The 22,572-nt window shown below is 44.1% G+C and overlaps 1 protein-coding gene across 3 annotated transcripts in view; it reads left to right on the top strand.

Moving 5' to 3' along the window:
* Nucleotides 1–9,913: 9,913 nt before the first annotated feature.
* LOC140741701 (host cell factor 1-like) overlaps nt 9,914–22,572 on the top strand; it is a 126,309-nt gene continuing 113,650 nt past the window's right edge. For all 3 annotated transcript variants that reach the window (XM_073071990.1, XM_073071991.1, XM_073071989.1), the window contains exon 1: nt 9,914–10,111. In XM_073071990.1, the coding sequence (XP_072928091.1) occupies nt 9,952–10,111 (160 nt within the window). In that variant the 5' untranslated portion in view covers nt 9,914–9,951. The remainder of the gene's footprint in view (nt 10,112–22,572) is intronic.

Below are 22,572 nucleotides of genomic sequence, written 5' to 3'. Positions count from 1 at the left end.
GTGCATCGTAAATCAAAATTTTTTATAGTTTTTATGCAATGGCCGGAAAGGGAGGTGGGGTCTGCTGGGGGTGTGGTCTGGGGACCTGGGGCAGTAACACAGAAAAGTTTGGGAACCACTGCTCTACACTTTATTGCTACTCACAATTGCACTGCTGGGGGTGTGGTCTGGGGACCTGGGGCAGTAACACAGAAAAGTTTGGGAACCACTGCTCTACACTTTATTGCTACTCACAATTGCACCTTTGTTCGTACCATGGACAAGTTTGGAAATACGACACATGGATCCCTTATTGATCCAGACTGTGAACAGACACCGATCCCCGGGACACCCCACTAACCAGATTAAATATCAGCTTTATTTGTCACATGTACAGTGAAGTGTGTCAAGAACCATCACGGTCTGAGGATGTCCTGGACCTGTTGCCATGGTTCTGGCCCCAATGTAGCATGCCCACAACTTAGTAAACCCTACAATCCGTGTGTCACTGGAAACCAGAGCACCCATGCTAACACACAAACTCCTTTATGACAGTGATAGGAATTGAACCCCAGTTGTTGCACTGTAACTGGGTTAAGCAAATCGCTATGCTACCGTGCTGGGGGTGGGGAAGGTGTTTTCGGAACAGAATAAGACCAGTTGGTGAAATGGTTGATTATTGTCGAGTGTTCCAAGTCACAGTGAAAAAACTTTGTTCTGCATCTCTCTGTGCAGATCACTTCATCACATCGGTACAGTGAGATTGTACAAGGGAAAGCAACAGAATAGAATATAGAGTGTAAGGTCACAGGGAGGTAGATTGTGAGGTCAGGATTCAGTCCTGACATACTAGGCAATCGTTCAATGGTGCAGAGGTACCGAGTGGGTCACGGGATGGTTTTCCTGAGACCACAACACATTAACATCATGGTACAGGGGGTGGAGCAGTTGTCCCTCAATTCCGACATCTGGGCACTGTCAGGGCGGAGTTTGTGGGTCTGTTTTCCTCCCACATCCCAAAGTTAAGCAAATGCTGTTAACTGTCCCTATGTAAGGGGAGGGGTAGAGGCTGGGGGCAGTTAATGGGAGTGCAGGGTGGGGGGGGGAGCATTGGTCTCCATTCATGTGCATATCTAAACATAAGTGTTACAATTGAACCTGCATGTTTGGCAGCTCGTTCCACTTTCGCTCGACCCTCTGAAGATATTTCCCCTTAAATATTTCACCCTTCACTCTTAACCTTCATCTCACCCAACTCTGATTTCTGAAGGCCAATGTGCCATAGTTCCTCTTTACAACCCTATCTACCTTTGACGCTACTTCAACTAATTATGGATCTGTATTCTCTTACTCAAATCTTAAATCTCTTACTATCTATCCTTTCAGTTAGTCCTGATGAAGGGTCTCGGCCCGAAACGTCGACAGTGCTTTTCCTTATAGATGCTGCCTGGCCTGCTGTGTTCCACCAGCATTTTGTGTGTGTTGTCTGTATTCCCACATCAGCCTTTCTACTGTGAAAGACCTACACTGGTCTGCCTTCTTCACTGTCCATTACAATCCGCTACCCCCCCCCCCCCCCCGCCATCTTGAAACCCATAACACGAGGATTCTAACAATTCCTGCTCATTTTCACAGGGCCACTGATAAAATCCAAGTATTCTCAGGATCATAGGTATAAATTTGTTTTTCAGATGATTTACTGTGCAATTTGTTTCTCTTACAAACTGAGCTAAGTTTTATACCGGACTCCTGTATCAGCAGATCCTCGGGCTTAGAGTCTTTACCCCTTTGCAGTATAAAGTTAATTGTGCAATACAACGTCTTAAAAGACATTTGGACAGCTACACACAAGAGATCCTGCAGATGCTGGAAATCTAGAGTAACACACAAAATACTGGAGGAACTCTGCAGGTCAGGCAGCAGCTGGGGAGAAGAATGGACAGTTAATGTTTGGGGCCGAGACCCTTCATTAGGACTGGAAAGGAAGAGGGAAGATGCCAGATTAAGGAGGAAGAGGGAGGAAGGAAGACTAGCTAGAAGGTGATGGGTGAAGCCAGATGGGAGGTGGGAGGGTGTGGGTGGGGCGAGGATGAATTAGGAAACTGGGATGTGATAAGTGGTAAAGGCAAAGGACTGAAGAAGATGGAATTTGGTGGGAGAGGAGAGTGAACCATAGGAGGAGGGGCACCAGGGAGAGATGATAGGCAGGTGAGGAGAAGAGGTCAGAGTGAAGAATAGAAGAAGAGGGTATGGGAAAGTTTTACTGGAAGTTGGAGAGATCTGGACAGGGGTATTGCTCCTCCAACCTGAGAGTGACCTCATTGTGGCAGAAGAGGAGGCCATTATCCCATGTGTTGGAATGGGAATAGGGATTGGAATTAACATGGTTGGCCATTGGGAAATCCTGACTTTTGCAGATGGAGTGGAGTTGCTTGACCAGGTGGACAGGTACACAGATAGGGAGGTTTGGAATACAGGCCAAAAACAGGCAAATGGGACTAGCCCTGATAGGCACATCGACCTGAATAGATGAGCTGTGCTGTTGCATGTCTGAGACAAAATGTGAGTCCTTTGCAGATGAGAGAATGTATAAAAGGAATATAGAATTTTAAAGAGAGGATTTATAAAAAGTGGAAGAGGAGATATGGTCAGCTCCTTTATTTGGGAGTGTAAAAGACACCTTGAAACTCATCACAAATACGAGAACCGAGATCAATGCTAAATGACTGGGAACAGAAAACACTGCGGATGATGGAACTCTAAAGAATTACATTAAGGAGCTGTGAAAGGTTGTGGCCTGAAACAGCAACTCCCCATTTCCCTCCATAGATGCTGCCTGACCCACTACTCAGTGTGCAGCACTGGGGATTATTGGTCCTGTAAACAGCTCCCGCCCCACATCCCCGAGTTTTGAAACTGGTGGCTGCCCAGGTCAACACCCCGATTTCAGTGAAATCTGGAGGTCAAAGTCCAGGAATTGGTGAGTCGGTAGGCCGAAGCCTGAAGTTCAAAGGTCAAAGTTGGTGAGTCCTGAGGTCTGCGAGTCAGGTCCAGGGACTGGTGGTCAGAGGTGATCTGGCCTGGGGTTGGAGGTCTGTGTTGTTGTGAGAGACAGAGAGAGAGTGGATGGGTAAGGGGCTTGTTTTGCTGTTGTCTTGTTTCATTGCTGTTGCTCTAGTGAACACTGAGGACAGGCATCAGAATGTGTGGCGATGCTTGTGGGCTGCCCCCAGCACATCCTCAGGTTGTGTTGGCTGTTAACGCAAACAACATTTCACCGTACGTTTCGATGCACATGTGATAAACAAACCTGGAAGAGTCAGATCTGTCAGGCTCCTGTTGATTGGTAGAAAGTGTTCCGGGGGTGAATCGGTTCATCCCACTCCCACGTCTCAATTTGTTACTGCTGACTGTGGTTCCCTCACCGTGGTCAGTCTCACAGTTAAGCGTTGGCTGATGGAAAGTGTGATAAGGAGAGATGTCACCACGTGGGAGGTGGTGAATCTTTGTAATTCTTTACACTGGAGAGCCACAGAGACTCAATCACTGATCGTTGAAAGTCACCTTTGGGCATTAGAAGAAAAGTGGATAGACTATCAAAATAGAAACTCAGCTATGGTGTGGTAGACTGAAGAAATTCTGCGAATCGCCAGCAACACAGGAAAATGGAGTATTGCAATAGTGTGTTTAGTTCTGGAAGGATGTGGAAGGTTTAGAGAGGGTGCAGAGGAGATTTACCAGGACGCTGTCTGAATTAGAGAGCATGTCTTTATGAATGGAGCGAAGGAGAATGAGAGGTGACTCGATACGAGGTGTACAAGATGATAAGAGGCATTGATAAAGTGGAAATTGCTAATATGCAAGGACATAACTTTAAGGTGGTTGGAGAAAAGTATGGGGGAGATGTCAGAGGTAAGTTTTTTACATGGAGAGTGGTGGGTGTGTGAAATGTGCTTCTGGGGTTGGAGGTAGAGGCTAAACCATTATGGAGGTTTAAGTCTCTCAGATAGGCACATGGATGATAGAAAATGGAGGGATATGTGGGAGGGAAGGTTAAATTGATTTTGGAGCAAGTTAGAAGATCGGCAGTATATTGTGAGCCAATGGGCCTGTACTGTAACTCACAGCATGTTGTATAATTGTAGTTTGTGATATGTAGTACAATTTACAGGACATTCACCAGCATGTTCTAAAAATGCTAGAACTTCCAGCTTCTCAAATCATTCCTTTCCCCTCCACCCACCTTCCTATTCCGGCTTCTTCCCCCTTCCTTTCCAGTCCTGATGAAGGATCTCGTCCCTAAATGTCAACTGTTTATTCTTTTCCAAAGATGCTGCCTGACCTGCTGAGTTCCTGCAGCATTTTGTGTGTGTTGGCTGGGGCACAGTTGAAGGGTGGACTGTAAATGCCTTTTCCAAAAGCTCCCTTCCTGAAAGAGCTGTACGGCTATTAAACAAAAACTTCATGCATTTTAAAAGTTTCTTCTCCTGGCAGTTTATATGATCAACCATTCTAGTTGGCCACCCCAACCCCAACCTCATCTATTACCCCATCACTGCCCTGTAAACTGTTTAAACCACTTTTTATAATGGTGTTTACATTGTAAATACAAGTGAGTATTTATGCACATTTTATTCCATATCTGTCTTTTAACCTCTAACTTTATATTTTATATAATTCTTTATAATTGTTAAATGTTTTTGTTGCATGTCGCACTCTGACCAACGCAGCAAATTCCTAATGCATGTAAATGTATTTAGCAAATAAAGTTACCATGTGCATTTATCAACTGAAACAGCAGAGGGAACCCCAAGTCCATCTTTGCTGAGCCAGAACCCTCATGGTTGCTGGAAATCTAAATTTTAAAATAATTCAGGAAACCTTTAGACCAGTGGTTCCCAACGTGGGGCGTACGCCCCACAGGAGGGTAATTTGATTTTTAAGGGGGGCAATTCGAGAATGTGTTATTAACAGTGAATTTTTTCTAGTAAGTCTGTGTGAGTATGAGTGTGTGTGAGTTAATACATATGTATATATACAGTATGCATACATAAAAATACTTGTGTGTATGTACATGTGTAATTGCGTATGTACTGTATATATAGTGTATCACCATCATTACAACCATCAAATGGCTTTCATAATTAAATTAATGAATTGACTGATTTAGGAAGGAGCGAATGAACAAGTCCAAACGCGTAAGAAACTCGTACGAGGTCGTGCCAATGCTGCTTTTTGCAGTAGCTTTCGGCTCTTGGTGGTGTGAAGGTGTGTACATTGCGTCATCTCTTTTAAACGGTGTATCTGTCTTTGTATGCTGTAGAAACGAATCAGCATTGTTTTATTTATTTATTATTATTATTATTTTAATATCACTTAATGTTTTATTTTACAATTTCTTAGTAATTTCTTCCTCAGAACTTTAACAGTCCTTTGGTTCTTTTATTTTTCTCTTTCATGAATGCCATGTTCTTTGGAAGCTTGTTTAAACCAAGTTAATGGTCTTTTAGGCTTCCTCCAGGTGAACAGGAGTTCACTTATTGAATAATAAGAATTATATATCACCACAGGGGGCATCAGGATTTTAGAGGTGATTAGGTGGGGCATGGCCAAAAAAAGGTTGGGAACCACTGCTTTAGACGTTGTGGGCACAGAAACAGTTAACGGTTTACAGTTAACTACCTGCCTATCTTTGACAGTTTCCAACAGTTACCATCTCAGGCTGAAGGCAGAACGGTTAGTTAACTCTAAATCACAAACTACTTCTCCCTGGGGCATTGCCCAACCTGCTGAATATTTACATCACTTTTTGATTTTTTGATTCAGGAGCAATCCTCTGTGTAGAGACTTGACTACCTCCTAGCGGAGGCTCTCAAAGCCGACCATGCAGCTGAACAGGAAGCCTGAGTTCATCTTTCAGATCAAAATCTCTGAATCTGTTCATAGTTTGTGCAAATCAAAATCAGATTATCACTGACTTGCATAACAAGAGTTGTTTTGTGTGAAACAAAAAGAATAACGAGGTTGTGTGTATGAACCATTCAGAAATCTGATTACAAAGGGGAAGAAGCTGTTCTTGAATCGTTGAGTGTGTGTCTTCGGGCTCCTGTACCTCCTCCCCAATGATATTAATGAGAAGAGGGCACGTCCAGATGGTGAGGGTCCTTAATGCTGGATGGTGCCACCCTGAAGCACCGCCTCTTGAACTCATCAAGACAGAGATGCAACCAGGCAGGATGCTCTCCGCCACACAGCTATAGAAATTTGAAAGTGGTTCACTAATGCCCTCAACAACACACAAAATGCTGGTGGAACACAGCAGGCCAGGCAGCATATATAGGGAGAAGCGCTGTCGATGTTTCGGGCCGAGACCCTTCGTCAGGACTAACCGAAAGGAAAGATAGTAAGAGATTTGAAAGTAGTGGGGAGAGGGAGAAATACGAAATGATAGGAGAAGACCGGAGGGGGTGGGATGAAGCTAAGAGCTGGAAAGGTGATTGGTGAAAGTGATACAGAGCTGATCATGGGACGGGAGGCCTCAGGAGAAAGAAAGGAGGGGGGAACACCAGAGGGAGATGGAGAACAGGCTAACAACTAAATATGTCAGGGATGGGGTAAGAAGGGGAGGAGGGGCATTAACGGAAGTTAGAGAAGTCAATGTTCATGCCATCAGGTTGGAGGCTACCCAGCCGGTATATAAGGTGTTGTTCCTCCAACCTGAGTTTGGATTCATTTTGACAGTAGAGGAGGCCATGGATAAACATATCAGAATGGGAATGGGATGTGAAATTAAAATGTGTGGCCACTGGGAGATCCTGCTTTTTCTGGCGGACCGAGCGTAGGTGTTCAGCGAAACGGTCTCCCAGTCTGCATCGGGTCTCACCAATATATAAAAGGCCACACCGGGAGCACCGGACGCAGTATACCACACCAGCCAACTCACAGGTGAAGTGTCGCCTCACCTGGAAGGACTGTCTGGGGCCCTGAATGGTGGTGAGGGAGGAAGTGTAATGCCCTCGCAGAGTTTGCCTTGTATGTACTGCCCGACCCAGTACATTCGTCCAGCATTGTGCGTTGATTGTGTTTGCAAATAACACACTTCACTGTTTCGATGTACACATGACAGATAACGGTCATCTTTATCTTTCTTTTTCAATCTTTTTATTATTATTATTATTATTAATATCAACAAAATAAAATTGATACATAGATAATGGGATTACAAACATACACATTTCAACTGAACCTGAAAGAATACATAAGCAATAATTACAGTATAAATGAGTATTCCCAAATCATGGACAATACAAGTAACAAATAAACAAGGCAAACCTAGGTATATCATAATATATATTTAAAAAAACAGAAAAAATAAAAATAAAAAAAATTATGCAAAAAAAACTAATCTAATAACTAATAAGGAAAAAAACGAAAAAAGAGAAAAAGAAAAAAAATGAAAAAAAGGGCTGTTTATAATATCTAACAAAAATACAAAATTATCAGTGTCGTCAACTCCGATCCTCTCAACATGTATAAAATCTAAACTGGAAAAACAAAGGTCATCTTTATCTTGAGAAAGATTTCTCAGCATCTGCAGGATCTTGTGTCGAGCAAGAGAAAATCTGCAGATGCTGGACATCCCAGCAACACACACAAAATGCTGGAGGAAATCAGCAGGTCAGGCAGCATCTATGGAAAAAAGTAGTCCATGTTTTAGGCCCAGACCCTTTGGCAGGACTGGAGGAAAAAAGCTGAGGAGTAGATTTAAACGGTGGCCTCATCATGACAGGAGCACATATCAGAATGGGAATAGGAGCTGGAATTAAAATGGGTGGCCACTGGAGATCCGATTTTCTGGCATAGGTGTTCGGTAAAGCAGTGTCCCCAATCCTCGCCAGATCTCACTGATATACAGGAGGCCACACTGGGAGCACTGAATACAGTGAATGACCCCAACGGACTGACCTCACGAGGAATGACCCATTCCGATATGTCCATGTGTGACCTCCTCTTCTGTCGTGATGAGGCCACACTCAGGTTGGAGGAACACCACCTTGTATTCCGTTTGGGTAGCCTCCAAGCTGATCACCTGAACATTGATCATCTGGGTCTCTCTTCCCGCCATTACAGTCATTTACAGTACACGCTGCATCCGCAAAGTAAACAGCATTATGAAGGACCCCACGCACCCCTCATACAAACTCTTCTCCCTCCTGCCGTCTGGGAAAAGGCACCGAAGCATTCGGGCTCTCACGGACTATGTAATAGTTTCTTCCCCCAAGCTATCAGACTCCTCAATACCCAGAGCCTGGACTGACACCTTACTGCCCTATTGTCCTGTTTATTATTTATTGTAATGCCTGCACTGTTTTGTGCACTTTATGTAGTCCTGGGTAGGTCTATACTCTAGTGTAGTTTTTTCTGTGTTTTTTTTTTTACGTATTTCAGTCTAGTTTTTGTACTGTGTCATGTAACACCATGGTCCTGAAAAAATGTTGTCTCATTTTTACTGTGTACTGTACCAGCAGTTACGGTCGAAATGACAATAAAAGTGACTTGACTTGAAAACTTTCCGTAATGCTCCCCTTCACCGTTCCCCATCCCTTTATCCCCCTCTCACGTAATCTCCTCGCCCGTCCATCGCCTCCCTCTGGTGCTCCTCTTCTTTCTTCCATGGCTTTCTGTCTCTTTCAACAATCAATTTCCCAGCTCTTTGCTTCATCCCTCCGCCCTCCAAGTTTCACCCATTGCCCCTCTCCTCTCCCCCTCCTTTCAAACCTACTCCTCAGCTTTTCTTTCTGCAGTCCTGCCGAAGGGCCTGGGCCCGAAACGTCGACTGTTCGTCTTTCCACAGACGCTGCCTGGCCTGCCGAGTTCGTGTGTGACCCTTCTACCGTGTCGTCTGCCTGCATTGCTATCGTTCTCCCTCAGTGCGCCGCTCTAATGAAATGGTCCGTATTTGTTGATGGAAGATTCTCACTCCACCTCAGCGCATGTGACAATAATAGTCTAATTTGACCGAATGATTCCTCCTGTGTCACCAGCTCGGGCTGCGAGGTGCTGCGCCCCGGGCCCGGCGAGGCTCCGGGAACCCCTGACACTGAATGAGTGAATCGCAGCCTCCATGCGCCCCCTGCCGTCGCCGGCTGGAAATGCACCCGGCTGGTGGACCCAGGAGGCCTGGACTGTCCAACTCAGCCGCCTGTTTGATTACCAACATCTTCCCTTCCTTTTCCCCGGCCATAAATCAATAAATACGGTTAAAATATTTCCGTGGGGAAAGTAGGGTACCTCTCAGTTAAATTAGGGGCGGCAGGTCGTTACCGCAGCACGCATTACCCGGTTTTATCCGGAAGGTCTTCTCCCGTGCACTGTTCACTCTGCTATGGGGAACCGTTCACGTTTACAGGGTCGACATTCAAACTAAATGTGAACAGCGGATTTTTAATTGGTTTGATGTCCGTCTTCATCCGGGTATTCAAGAAGCTCTGTGCAGTCTACCGGGAATGCCTGTAACCAAATTATTCCTCCGAACTAATTATTTTTTAACATTAGACCCCACGGAAGAAAACTAAACCCCAAACACTTTTGATTCCATTGATTCTATTTTAGATAAAAAAATGAAATATTTTTTTTATTCGGCAAAGAACGATCTGCCGGTGGGCCTGAGGTGGGGCAACCGGGTATTCTGTGGACAAGGCTCCGCCTTCTTGTAGCTTCTGGGTTCCTTGCCTGATCTATGTTTCGTGTTTAAGGAAATCTCACGCAACAGAACTTCAACGTTCTGAGCAGAAAAATAATGGTTCAGGGATATTTGGTGTTTGTGATGTGAAAAAATAAGATAACGTTAGGGTAGTAGCGGGTTATGCTTCGAGAGAGGCGACAGGCAAGACTGGGGACAGCGCACTTGGGGTCCTGACCAGGGTTCTCGCGCCGCCAACATCCGGGCGCGGTTGTTGTGGCGGGGAGAAGATGGCGGCTCCCATCCTGAGGTGGCGGCGCGTCACCAACAGCAGCGGCCCTGTCCCGCGGCCCCGCCATGGACATCGCGCTGTCTCCATCAAGGAGCTAATGGTTGTCTTCGGCGGCGGCAACGAAGGCATCGTGGATGAGCTACACGTTTACAACTCAGGTCGGCTCACCCTCCCCGCGCATCTGTGTGTGCGTGTGTGGATATGTTATAATCTTTTTATGATGTTGGGGAGGGAGGAGCCGGGGTGGCGCGCGCTCCCGATGCCGCCGCCGCCCGCCCGTCGGCGCGTTCCCGTCGCGCCGGGTGTGGGGGGGGGGGAGGAGGAGGAAACAAGATGGCGATTGCGCGCGCCCCCGCGATTCCGGCACAAAATGGCGGCGGGCGGACGCGCGCGGCGTCCGGTTTTGGCGCCAATCGCCGTTTTTCCGCCGATCGTCGCCCGGTTCTGAGGCAATGTCACTACCACCGGACCCTGCGTTTGCATCGTCAAATGCATTAATCCCCTTTCCGGCTTAGGCGGCTCCCATCCCTCCTCCCCTGCTTCCGCCCACAGCGGGTGGTTTTCCTCCCTGGGTGGGAGGGGTGCCTCCTCGGCCTTGGCCTCCTGCGAGGAAGAAGAGCTGCACGAACCGGTTAACACTCGGCTCGGTTTTCCAAACCTTTCAACCCGCGTCACACCCATTTCCGTCTAAGAGACTGGCGTTATTGTGTTTATGCTTTGAAAATAAGAGTGTGAATCGAGGACTCTGATACAGCACGAAGACAGGCCCTCCTGTGTTTGCTAACTAAGATTGGAATTGGTTTATTATTGTCATATTGATCAAGACGCAGTGAAAGATTTGTCTTGCATACAGTTGGTACAGATCGGATGCATTAAATTAAAGCAGTAACAGTGTAGAATAGAGGGCTAGACTATTTCCAATTCTTCGAGTTGGTTGGCACGGTAGCATGGTGGTTAACACGATCACTTCACAACGTCAGTGATCATGGTGCAATCATTACTGCTGTCTGTAAGGAGTTTGTACGTTCTCCTCATGACCATGTGGGTTCCCCTGGCTACCCCTGCTTTCTCCACAGTCCAAAGACAGTCCAGTTAGGGTTAGTGAGTTGTGGGCATGCTATGTTGGCACCAGGAGCACGGAGACACATGCCCCCAGCCTGTCCTTGGACAGTGTTGGTCATTAACACAAAACAACACATTTCACTGTATGTTTCAATGTACATGACAAATTAAACTATTTCATTCCCATTTACCTGCAAGTGTCTTTTTAAGTGTTGTACTTTTACCTGCCTCAGCCACTTTCTCTGATAGCGCATTCCGTATTCTGACCACCCGCTGGGTGAAAAATTTCCCTATCGGGTTAGGAGTAAATCTCTCCCCTCATGTCTTAAACCTGTGCTCTCTAGCTGTTGATTCCACAACGCTGGGGAACAGGTTGTGTATGTTCACCCTGTTTATGCCCAGCACAGGACAGAAACAGGCCCTTAGATTTATCAACACACAAAAAATACTGGAGGGACTCAGGTTAGGCAACATCCATGGAGGGGAATAAGCAGTTGGCATTTTGGGCCAAGACCCTTTATCAAAACTGGAAAGGAAGGGGGAAAGATGTTAGAATAAGGTGAGGAGATGGGAAGGAGGACAAGCTGAAAGGAGATAGGTTAAGTCAGGTGGCTGGGAGAGAAGGGATGAAGTAAAAACTAGGAGGTGATTGGTGGAAAAAGTAAAGGGCTGGAGAAGGAATCTAATAGAGTGCATTATGGACAAAGGGAAGGTGGGCAGAGTGGGGAATTGAAGAAGAGGGAGGGGGAGGTGAAAAATTAACAGAAATTTGAGAAATCAATGTTAGAGGCTACCTAGATGGAATATGAGGAATTGCTCCTCCAACCTGAGAGTGGCCTCATTGCAGCAGAAGAGGAGGCCGTGGACTGATGTGGTCCCACTTTTAGATCATCAGGTCCATACAACAGTTTTTTGCCCATGCACACTAATTCCATGTGCCTGCACTGAGTTCTATGCCTTGACTATTTAAATATTGTGACTGTATAGTCTATTATCACTGATGTGTCATAAAATCTGTTTTGTGGCAGCAGTACAGTGCAATTCATGAATCACTGTAAAATAAATATAAAGTGCAAAAGAGGAATAATAAGATAATGTTCATGGACCATTCAGAAATCTGTTGGCAGAGGGGAAGAAACTGTTCTTAAAACATGAATCTTCCTTCCTGATGGTAATTAAAAAGAGGAGACACATCCTGCAATGGTGGGGCCTTAATGCCTTCTTGAAGGTGTCCATGACGGTTGTTATAAACTTCTTTCGATCTACCCGATGCAAAGACACCACGTACTACGGTGAAAGTAACTTCAACTCTTTATTAGCAAGTTACTCGAGAGAACCCTCTTAAGCACTCTCTCTCAGAGGCTGCTTCCAGGGTCTCTGCCTCCTGAAGCAAATACAGTTCTTTTTATATTATGCAGTCACGTACACAGATACATGTGGGTTCACCCTCCTTAGTTTCTCTACAGATGAGTATTGTTAACGTATCAGTCTAAATTGTTTGTATAACAGTTTTAATTGCTACTATGTCTGGATACAGACAGGCACGAGCCCACCACCCAAAGTCTGCTGCCCTAGTAAATAGTCACTCCTAATTGCTTATCTTGCAGGTGCAATAAGAACCACAAGGTACAATGTTTCCCCACACCAAGGCTACTGTCACCCGCTCAGCTGATCTTATGGGAAAGCATTTGTGCATTTATACTCTTTTTCTCAAGCTCATAGCTGCTATGACCTTTTTAAAAAAAATAGCCAGGGTCACAAGCGGCCTACAAGATGCTAACTTCTTAATACTACATGGTGGGGAGGCTAGTGCTGAAGATGGAGCTGGCTGAGCTTGCAGCCATCTGCAGCTTTCGCTGATCCTGTGCATTGCAGCTTCCATACCTGACATTGATGCAACCAGTCAGAATGCTCTCCACAATACATCTGTAGAAATTTGCTAGTCTTTGATGACATAGTAAATCTCTTTAAACTCCTAATGAAATATAGCTGCTGGCATGTCTTCTCAGTGATTGCGTCAATGTATTGAGCCCAGGATAGATCCTCTGAGATTTGACATCCAGGAACTTGAAACCGCTCACCCTTTCCACTGCTGATCCCTCGATGAGGACTGGTGTGTCCCGTGACTTCCCATTCCTGAAGTCCACAATCCATTCTTTGGTGTTTTGATTGTGGATCAATCACAATTGATTGATCGTTGATGTTGAGTGCAAGGATGTTGTTGCAAATCAATTAACCAGCTGATCTGTCTCACTCATGTTGGCCTCCCTGTCATTGCCTGAGATCCTGCCAACAACAGTGGTGTCATTGGCGAATTTGTAGATGGTGTTCCAACAGGGTTCCATTCCTGAGAGCTGTACATTACTGACAGCTGTCTGGCAGTATATTTAAATAGGGCAATGTGTGGTTAAACCGAGTCATTCATATTTCTCTGCAAGATGAAATGATACTGAGTTCCCACATGGCAGAAGATGTCTGCAGTCATTGACATTTCCGTCCCACTTTTCTCCCAAACACGCTCGTATGTATGAACTAAACATAAGCGAGATACACCTAAGATGAGGAGGAGCTCTACCTCCTCTGGCTGTGAGATTCAGATATTAATCACTGTCTGTGTTTTTAAAAAAATATATTATCTTTAAAAATACTTTTATAGCCCCTACTACTCACCTTAAACCTATGACTTTTGTTTTCAAATTTCCTTCAGCGGATTGCATCTCCCCTACCTATATCTCTCTAAATCTTGTGCAGGGGTACCCAGGTTACTAGACTTGGCTTGAAATGACCTGACTTACGAAAATCTAGTCTTATGCAAATTTTCCAATGTATTTTTTAAAGCATTTCAAAATTCAAAGTAAATTTTTATCAAAGTGCACAGATGTTACCATATCCAACCCTGAGATTCATGTTTCATACTGCTGGGGTGATTATTCAATTAAATTATAGTAGGTGTACATAAAGTGATACAATATGAATAGCTGTTTAAAAATCAGGCCTTTGTAACACACACAGAATACTGGAGGAGCTCAGCAGGTTAGGTAGAATCTATGGAAAAGAATAAACAGGCAACGTTTTAGGCCAAGACCCAAAACATCGACTGTTTATTCCTTTCCATAGACACTACCTGATCTGCTAAGCTCCAGCATTTTGTATATGTTGTCTTATATTTCCAGCAACTGTAGATTTTTGTGTTTGTGACATGTCTTTGTGATTTGTAGAGAAGTTGGTTACAGACCGTTCTCAGGAATGGGACCCTTGTTTAACCTAGGGCTGCCTCAGCCTCCGAAGCTCCAGGGAAAAGACGCTTGGCCATTATCCTTCCCCATTAGTTCTCCAGTCCAGGCTATCACATTTATTGAGTGGTCCTCGAATTGTATACATTGCCATATTTTGTTTCATCAGGTGATATGGCATTTTGCTCAGCAGTGTTGCTTTATGATAAATCTTTAGTGGAGAATGGAGAATTTTTTTTTCCGTTAGAGGATGCCTTGTGATGACTATAGAGTGAGCAAGCTAGGCTGAACTATTTGGTTGAAGGAGGATGAGGGGTGACTTGATAGAGGTGTACAAGATGATAAGAGGCAGAAATCGAGCAGACAGCCAGAGACTTTTTTTCCAGGCCAAAATGGCTAACGCGAGAAGACATAATTTTAAGGTCCTGAAGAAGGATCTTGGCACAAAACGTAGCCTTTATTCATTTTCATATGTGCTGCCTGACCTGGTGAGTTCCACGAGCATTTTGTGTGTGTTGCTCTGGATTTCCAGCATCTAAAGACTGTTTGTGTAACAGCCTGTAAGGAGTTTGTGTGTTCTCCCACATTTCATGGATGTACAAGCATCTGTTTGTGATTTTAAGGTGATTGGAGGAAAGTATTGGGGGTGATGTCAGGTAAATTCTTCACAGAGAGTGGTGGATATGTGGAAGGTCCTATAAGGTGGTAGAGGCAGATGCATTAGGGATGTCTGAGAGACTTGGGCACATGGATGATAGGAAAATGGAGGGCTATGTGAGAGGAAAGGGCTAAACTTGATAAAGGGTCGGCACATTTGTGCTGTAGTGTTCCATGTTTATATATTCTAAACTTTTAAAGTTGTGGAGATACTCAATTTTTAATTAATGTTGTGTTTTCCATTGTGAGCATATGAAAAAAGCCGTTCTCAATAGTCAAATCAAAGGGTTCTTCGGTGTAATTGGTTTATCTGTTCTGCCTACATTTCCTTTAGTTGATTGGGACTGGCTCTCTTTGAGAAGCCCTCTGATGTGTTCTAGTTCTCCTCTCTTTGTTGACCATTGAATCACCAGTCTCAATCCTGATGCAGGGGTTCGACCCAAATTGTCGACAGTTCCTCCCCCACAGATGCTGCTTTGCCCACTGAGTTCCTCCAGCAGGTTGTTTGCTCCACCAGCTTCCAGCATCAGATCCCTGTACCTCCTCCCTGTTGATGGAATGAGACGAGGGCATGTCCTGAGTGGCTGAGGATCTTTAATGATGGATGCTACCTTCTTGAGGCCATAAGACATAGGAGCAGAATTAGGTAATTTCAGCCCACCAAGTCTGCTCTGCCATTACATTGTGTCTGATTTATTATCCCTCTCAACCCCATTCTCCCCCCTTCATCCCGTAACCTTTGAAACCCTGACTTATCTACAACCTGTCAGCCTCAGCTTTAAATATACCCAATGACTTGGCCTCAATGGCTATCTGTGGCAATGAATTCCTCACCTCCATTCTACAGAGAATTCCTTCTATTCTGAAGCTGTGCCCTCTGGTCTTAGACTCTCATACTATTAGAAACATCCTCTCAACATCAGCTCTATCTAGGCCAGGGGTTCCCAATCTAGAGTCCATAGACCCCTCAGTTAAGTGTAGGGGGTCTATGGTATTAAAAAAAGGTTGGGAACCCCTGATCTAGGCTTTCTGTCTCTTGTATATCCCTCACTATGAAGTTCAGTTCTACATTTTGAGTTAATTACAAACTCTGCTGCCCACATCTCAACTGGCATAATTTTGTTTACTCTCTCCTCTCTACAAACAAAGTTCCTCATGGCCTCCACTCACCTACTCTGTAACCTCTCAATTCAACTCTTCAGAATGTGTTCTCAGCATCTGTCCACTTGCACACCTTCATGATTGTAAACTTCTTACCGAGTGAAAATATGTCCCCAAGCATGAGTTTCTGGAAGTGACTGTGGTCATGACGGATAGTGGTGCAGCAATTAGTGTAATGCTTTACTGTTCCATTGATCGGGGTTTAATTCCTGCCGCTGCCTGTAAGGAGTTTGTGCCTTCTCCCACATTTCATGGATGTACAAGAGTTAGTAAGTTGTGGACATGCTATGTTGGCACTGCTGGCAAAGCTTCACTTTGGGCTGCCCCCAGCACATCCTCGGACTGTGTTGGTCGTTGGAAATGACACATTTCACTGTATGCTTCGATGTACCTGAGACAAAGTTAATCTCAATTAAGAAGTAGAGGTTCCAGTTGCAGAGGGAGATACAGAGGTACAGGTTTTGAAGCTTGGTTATTTGTCTGAAGGGAATGATCACCAACCTGTAATTAATAAAAGGTAGCTTGATGTGTGTCTTGTGGTTGCCCACGTGCTCCAGAGTAAGTGGAGAAGCAGTGAGATTATGTCACTGTGGATTTATTGCATCAGTAGGCAAACTGCAGCCGGTCCAAGACCTTGTATCCAGTTTGAACTCATTCCCATCTCCCCATCCTGTTTCATTATTGACTTCTGATGTTCTGAGATGAATGCTGAAGCGTTCAGTTGGCAAAGTACTAGAGCTGGTCAGAAAAAGAGGACTGTAATCTTGAGTTTTTGTTTTGGAATCTTGTACTATTTCAGTCAACTCAATTGCAACAACTCTATCTCTTAACTTCCAGTGATTTCCCTCCCACCCCTCTATCTCCATTCCCCATTCTGTTATCTCTCTCACCTCTTCTCCCCTGTCATCACCCACCCGGTTCCCCTCACCCTTACCTTTCTTCCTTTATCCTCTTCCTATCAGATTCCTCCTTCAGTTCTTTTCCACCGATCACCTCCCAGCTTCTCACTTCATGACCCCACGCCCCCACCTGCCCCCTCACCTGGTCTCATCTGTCACCTGGCAGCTTGTTCTCATTCCTCAACCTTCTTATTCTGCCTTCTTTTTCAGTCCTGATGAAGGGTCTTGGCCCGAAACATCAACTGTTTATTCCCCTCCGTAGACGCTACCTGACCTGCTGAGTTCCTCCAATATTTTGTATGTTGCTCCGGATTTCCAACATCTGCAGAATCTCTTGAATTTTGATTTGCAACTTTAGTATTTGGATGATTTGAAAGATTTTGCCTGGTTGCTCTGCCAGGAACATTTTCCAAACCAAGTGAATCATTTGCTAGCCAGAACTGTAGTGGTATTAATGAGGGGAAGTGCACCATCAAGTAGTGCTGAGTTTGTGAATTCCACAGATTCACCACGTACAAGGGACTGATGGAAGATTCTGTTATGTTGTCTGTAAGGTCTGATTCATTGAGTATGGCTGTGTCAGACTTTACATCACTAGTCAGTTTAGACCCCAGCTTCCAGGTATCTGAGGAGGATTGTCTGCACTACAAGCAATTTTGCCAAATTCAAGGCCCAGGTTAATGCATTTGCTTTCTTATTTGAATATAGCATTAATGAAACAACTGAGTAGCTTGCATTTTAGTTAGCATTTTGTGGTGGAATTTGAACTTAGTCCAATCCTCCTGAATTGCCAAGTTACTACCTTACCAGTGATTGAGAATCACCAAGTCCAAATATATAGTTTTGAAAGACATAGCTGTTAGACTGGGTGTGCAGCAGGTAGTGAGTAGATATTTAGCAAGAGGGGTAGAAACTGGGATCTTAACTATGAGGAGCCTCCCTGCTGAAGCTAGAGCACAGGACTGAATGTGTGATAAGCAACAAGCAATCCACATTGCCAAGAAATCTTGCAAGCTGCAGATCTGATCACGGTTATCCAGTCCTACCATATCTAGTAATGGAGAATTCAGCAGCATGGGAGGGATGAGGGGCAGCAGATCAATGCCAAAGCAGATTCCAGAGCATTATTAATCTGCTTGAAGTGTCAACTGGATGATTTTCATCTTGGTTTCCTCCTGAGATCTCTACCATCACAGTTGCAAATCTTAAGGAAATTGGATTCACCTTCAATGTTACCAAGAAATCATAGAGTTCTGGTACATGAAGGTGATAGGACTAGACAACATTCTGGCTATGGTGCTGAAGACTTGTATTCTAGAACTAGGTGTGCCTTCAGCCAAGTTTTTTTCAATGCAGTTAGGATACTGGCTTTCATTTGACAAGGAAAATGGTCTAGCTATTACCTCTTCTAAAAAGTTAAACAATCCAATCAATCTACAATTGGGAAAAAAAGTTACAATTTTGCAATTACTGTACCTGGTTTTCTGCATTAGTTACTCTAATCTGCATTAGTGGTCTGATCTTCATCTAAGTCACAATAATAGACAAACACAAGCTGCCTAAACTAATAACACACAAACAATTGCGCTACTTCATATTAATTTAAACAATCTAGGTTCCAAAAAGTATGTGAACATCTAGGGTAATACCGTCTTCAAAAGCTATTTGGAGTCAGGTGTTCCAATCAAGGAGATGAGATTTGAGGTGGAGGTGGTAGAGGTGCCCTGCCGTATAAAAAAGACACACAAAGTCAGGTTACTAACAGCCTGTTCTTCTCAAGAAAGAGGCTGTTTATGTCCACTGTTTCTCGATCAAAACAACTTTCAGAGGACCTTAAAAGAATTGTAGAGATGCATGAAGCTGGAAAAGACTACAAAATCTGTTCTAATGACTTGAGTGTTCTTCAGTTCACAGTAAGAGAAGTTGTCTACAAATGGAGTAAATTCAGTACTGTTGCTACTCTATCAAGCAGTGGGCGTCCTGCAAAGATCACACCAAGAGCACAACATGCCATGCAGAAGGAGGTGAAAAAAACCTCAAGGGAAACACAGCAAAAGACTTGCAGAAATCTCTAGAACTTGCTAAAGTCTCGGTTCATTTGTGTCCACTATAAAAAGTGCACTATAAAAAGAATGGTGTTCATGGAAGGACACCACGGAGGACACATTGCTGCACATCTCAAGTTTGTAAAAGACCACCTGGATGTTCTACAATGTTTCTGGGACAACGGTCTGTGGGCAGATGAGACAAAAAGTTGAACTTTTTGGCAGAAGTGCATACTGCTATGTTTGGAGGGAAAGGGGCACTGCATACCAACCTCATCCCAACTGTGAAGCATGGTGGAAGGAGCATCATGATTTAGGGCTGCTCTGCTGCCTCAGGACCTGGACAACTTGCAATCATTGAGGGAACAATGTATTCAAATTTATATCAAGACATTTTACAGGAGAATGTCAGGGTAATGATTTGTCACCTGAAGCTTAATAGAAGTTGGATGATGCAACAAGACGATGATCTGAAGCGCAAGAGTAAATCAACAGTATGGCTTAAAAGAAGAAAATTTGCTTTAGAATGGCTAAATTAGATGAGATGCTGTGGCATGACCTGAAGAAGGATATTCATGCAAGGGATCCCAGAAATATTGATGAACTAAAACAGTTTTGTATGGAGAAATGGTCTAAAATTCCTCCCCACCGTGGCACAAGTCTGATCAGCAGCAACAAGTGTACATTTGGTGGAGGTTATTGCTTCTAAGGGAGGTTCTACCAGTTATTAAATACAAGGGTTTACATATTTTTTCCAACTGGACTGTGATTAAACAATGTGTTCAATGAAGACATGAAAAGTACAAACACGAGGAAATCTGCAGATGCTGGAAATTCAAGCAACACACACAAAATGCTGGTGGAACGCAGCAGGCCAGGCAGTATCTATAGGGAGAAGCATATTGGTCTATTTTGTGACTTAGATGAAGATGACAGACTACATTTTATGAGTAATTAATGCAGATAACCAGGTAATGACAAAGGCTTTTTTTTCAACTACCACCCACTTACTTTCAGTCAATAGGAAAGTGATGATAGTTGTTATTAATGATGCATAACACAGCACTTTCTCATAACTACCCTGCTGGCTAATTTGATCTTAAAAAAACATCCAGGAACCATTATGAACTCCCACAGCCCCCAGTGATCCTGGGATTTCAGTCACTGAGGCTAACGTAAGAGCATCCTTCAGGAGGGTGAGCCCACAAAAAGCACCTAGCCCAAGAGTATCTGGCTAAGTACTAAAGACCTATGCTGACCAAGAGGCTGGAGTGTTCACTGTGATCTTTAACTTGCTTCAGCAATCTGAGGTACCCACCTGCTTCAAGCAGGCTTCAATTATATTGGTGCCTAAAAAGAACGTGGCAATCTGCCTCAATGACTATCGTCCAATAGCACTTGCATCCACAGTGATTAAGTGTTTTGAAAGGTTGGTAATGAAACATATCAGTTCCTGCCTGAAAAAACAACTTAGATGCTCTCCCGTTTGCCTACCAGCACAACAGGTCCACAGCAGATGCCATCTTATCAGCTCTTCACTCAACTCGAGAACATCTGGACAGTAAAGATGCATACATCAGGATGCTCTTTATTAACTATAGCTCAGCATTCAATATTATCATCCCTTCAAAACTAATCAATAAGCTCCCAAGACTTTGCCTTAATACCTCCTTGAGCAACTGGATCCTCCATTTCCTCACTTGCAGACCCCAGTGATTTGGATTGGCAACAACATCTCCTCCATAGTCTCTGTCAGCACAGATGCACTACAAGCATTGTGCTTAACCACAACAACCTCTTACTCTGTGTCAACAAGAACAAGGAGCTTATTATTGACTTCAGGAGGAGGAAACCAGAAGTCCATGAGTTAGTACTCATCAGGAGATCAGAGGTGGAGATGGTTTGCAACTTTAAATTCTTCATTTTTGTTAGCATTTCAGAGGACCTGTCCTGGGCTCAGTATGTAATTGCCATTACAAAGAAAGTCCTCTTCTTCCTTAGGAGTTTGTCAAATTTGGCATGGCATCTAAAACTTTAACAAACCTCAATGGGTATGTGGTGGAGAGTATACTGACTGGCTGCATCACTGTGGCATGGAAACACCAATGCCCTTTGTCAGAAATTCCTACAAGAAGTAGTGGATACAGCCCAGTCTATCATAAGTAGACGCACCCACCATTGAACACATCTACATGGAGTGTTGTTGCAGGAAAGCAGCATCCATCAGCAGGAACACTCAGGTCACACTCTCTTCCAGCTGCTTCCATCAGGAAGAAGGTACAGGAGTCTCAGGGCTGACACCACCAGGTTCAAGAACAATTACTACCTCTCAATCATTGGGCTCTCAAACCAAAGGGGATAACTTCACTCAACTTCACTTGCTCCATCACTGAGTTGTTCCCAAAATCTATGGGTTCATTTTCAGGGACTCTTCATCTCAGGTTCTCCATATTTATTTCTTATTTATTTATTATTATTTCTTCCTTTATGTATTTGCGAAGTTTGTTGTATTTTGCACACTGGTTAAACACCTAGTTGGTGTGATGTGATCTTTCATTCGTTCTATTACGGATTTATTGAGAACGACCTTGACAGATGACATATGTATGTTGATATTACAGCTGATATGACAGATGTGTATGTTGATAATACACTTACTTTGAACTTACAAAGATTTTTTTTGAGGAGATAACAAAGGAGTTTGATGGGGATACTGCAGTGGGTGTTATCTGTGTGGACTTTAGTGAGGCATTTTATAATGTCCATCATGGTGTCAACCTGAAATTATTAACCTGCTCAGTTGAGGAAAAACACCAGAGACACGAAATTACCTCTGAAACGGTTTTTATTCAGAGAGGAGTTCGCAGCCCCACGCACTTCGGGCGTAAGGTAGCCAACTCCCAATTTGTTGGTTTACAAAGGTCATACTTATACCCAAAAGCAGGGTACTACATTCGCAAATATGGTTACCGATTCAAATTCATCAATTGATTGGCAATTGCAGCTAAGCACGCGAAATACTCGGAATAAGCATAGACGCAAGCGTAATACTTGGAATGGGTATGGACGCAAGCAAAACACTGGAAATAGGTATATAGCTCAAAATACTTTGCTGAACACATTGTCTTGTGGTCGCAAGGTTCCTCTTCTTTGTGGTTGCCACATGCTGTCTGGCATCTTATTTTAGCTACCTCTTCCCTGTCCTCCTCCACTTCCCCAATGACATATCCTCTCCCTGGTCCTGTCTACATATTTTGCTACACTTACCCCTCGCCCACCCCTTCTACACATACCCCTTACCCTCTTCACATTCTCAATAGTAGTTTGTGAAGGTAAAAATGCATGGCATCCAGGGTGATTCGGAGCTTTGGTTCAAAAATGTCTTGCTCATGGAAGACGAGAGTGGGGGTAAAAAGCTGTTATTCTGGCTGGAGCACCTTGGCCAGTGGTGTACCAGAACGATCAGTGCTAGGGCCTCTGTATTTAAAATATATCAGTGGTTTAGATGAAAATGCAGATGAGTGGATTAGCAAGTTTGCAGATGACACCAAGACTGGTGGAG

Source organism: Hemitrygon akajei, chromosome 19 (assembly GCF_048418815.1).
Source record: "Hemitrygon akajei chromosome 19, sHemAka1.3, whole genome shotgun sequence".
Lineage (NCBI taxonomy): Eukaryota > Metazoa > Chordata > Chondrichthyes > Myliobatiformes > Dasyatidae > Hemitrygon > Hemitrygon akajei.
The sequence above is the reverse complement of the archived record's forward strand: the minus strand, read 5'-3'. Positions and strand labels throughout refer to the sequence as shown.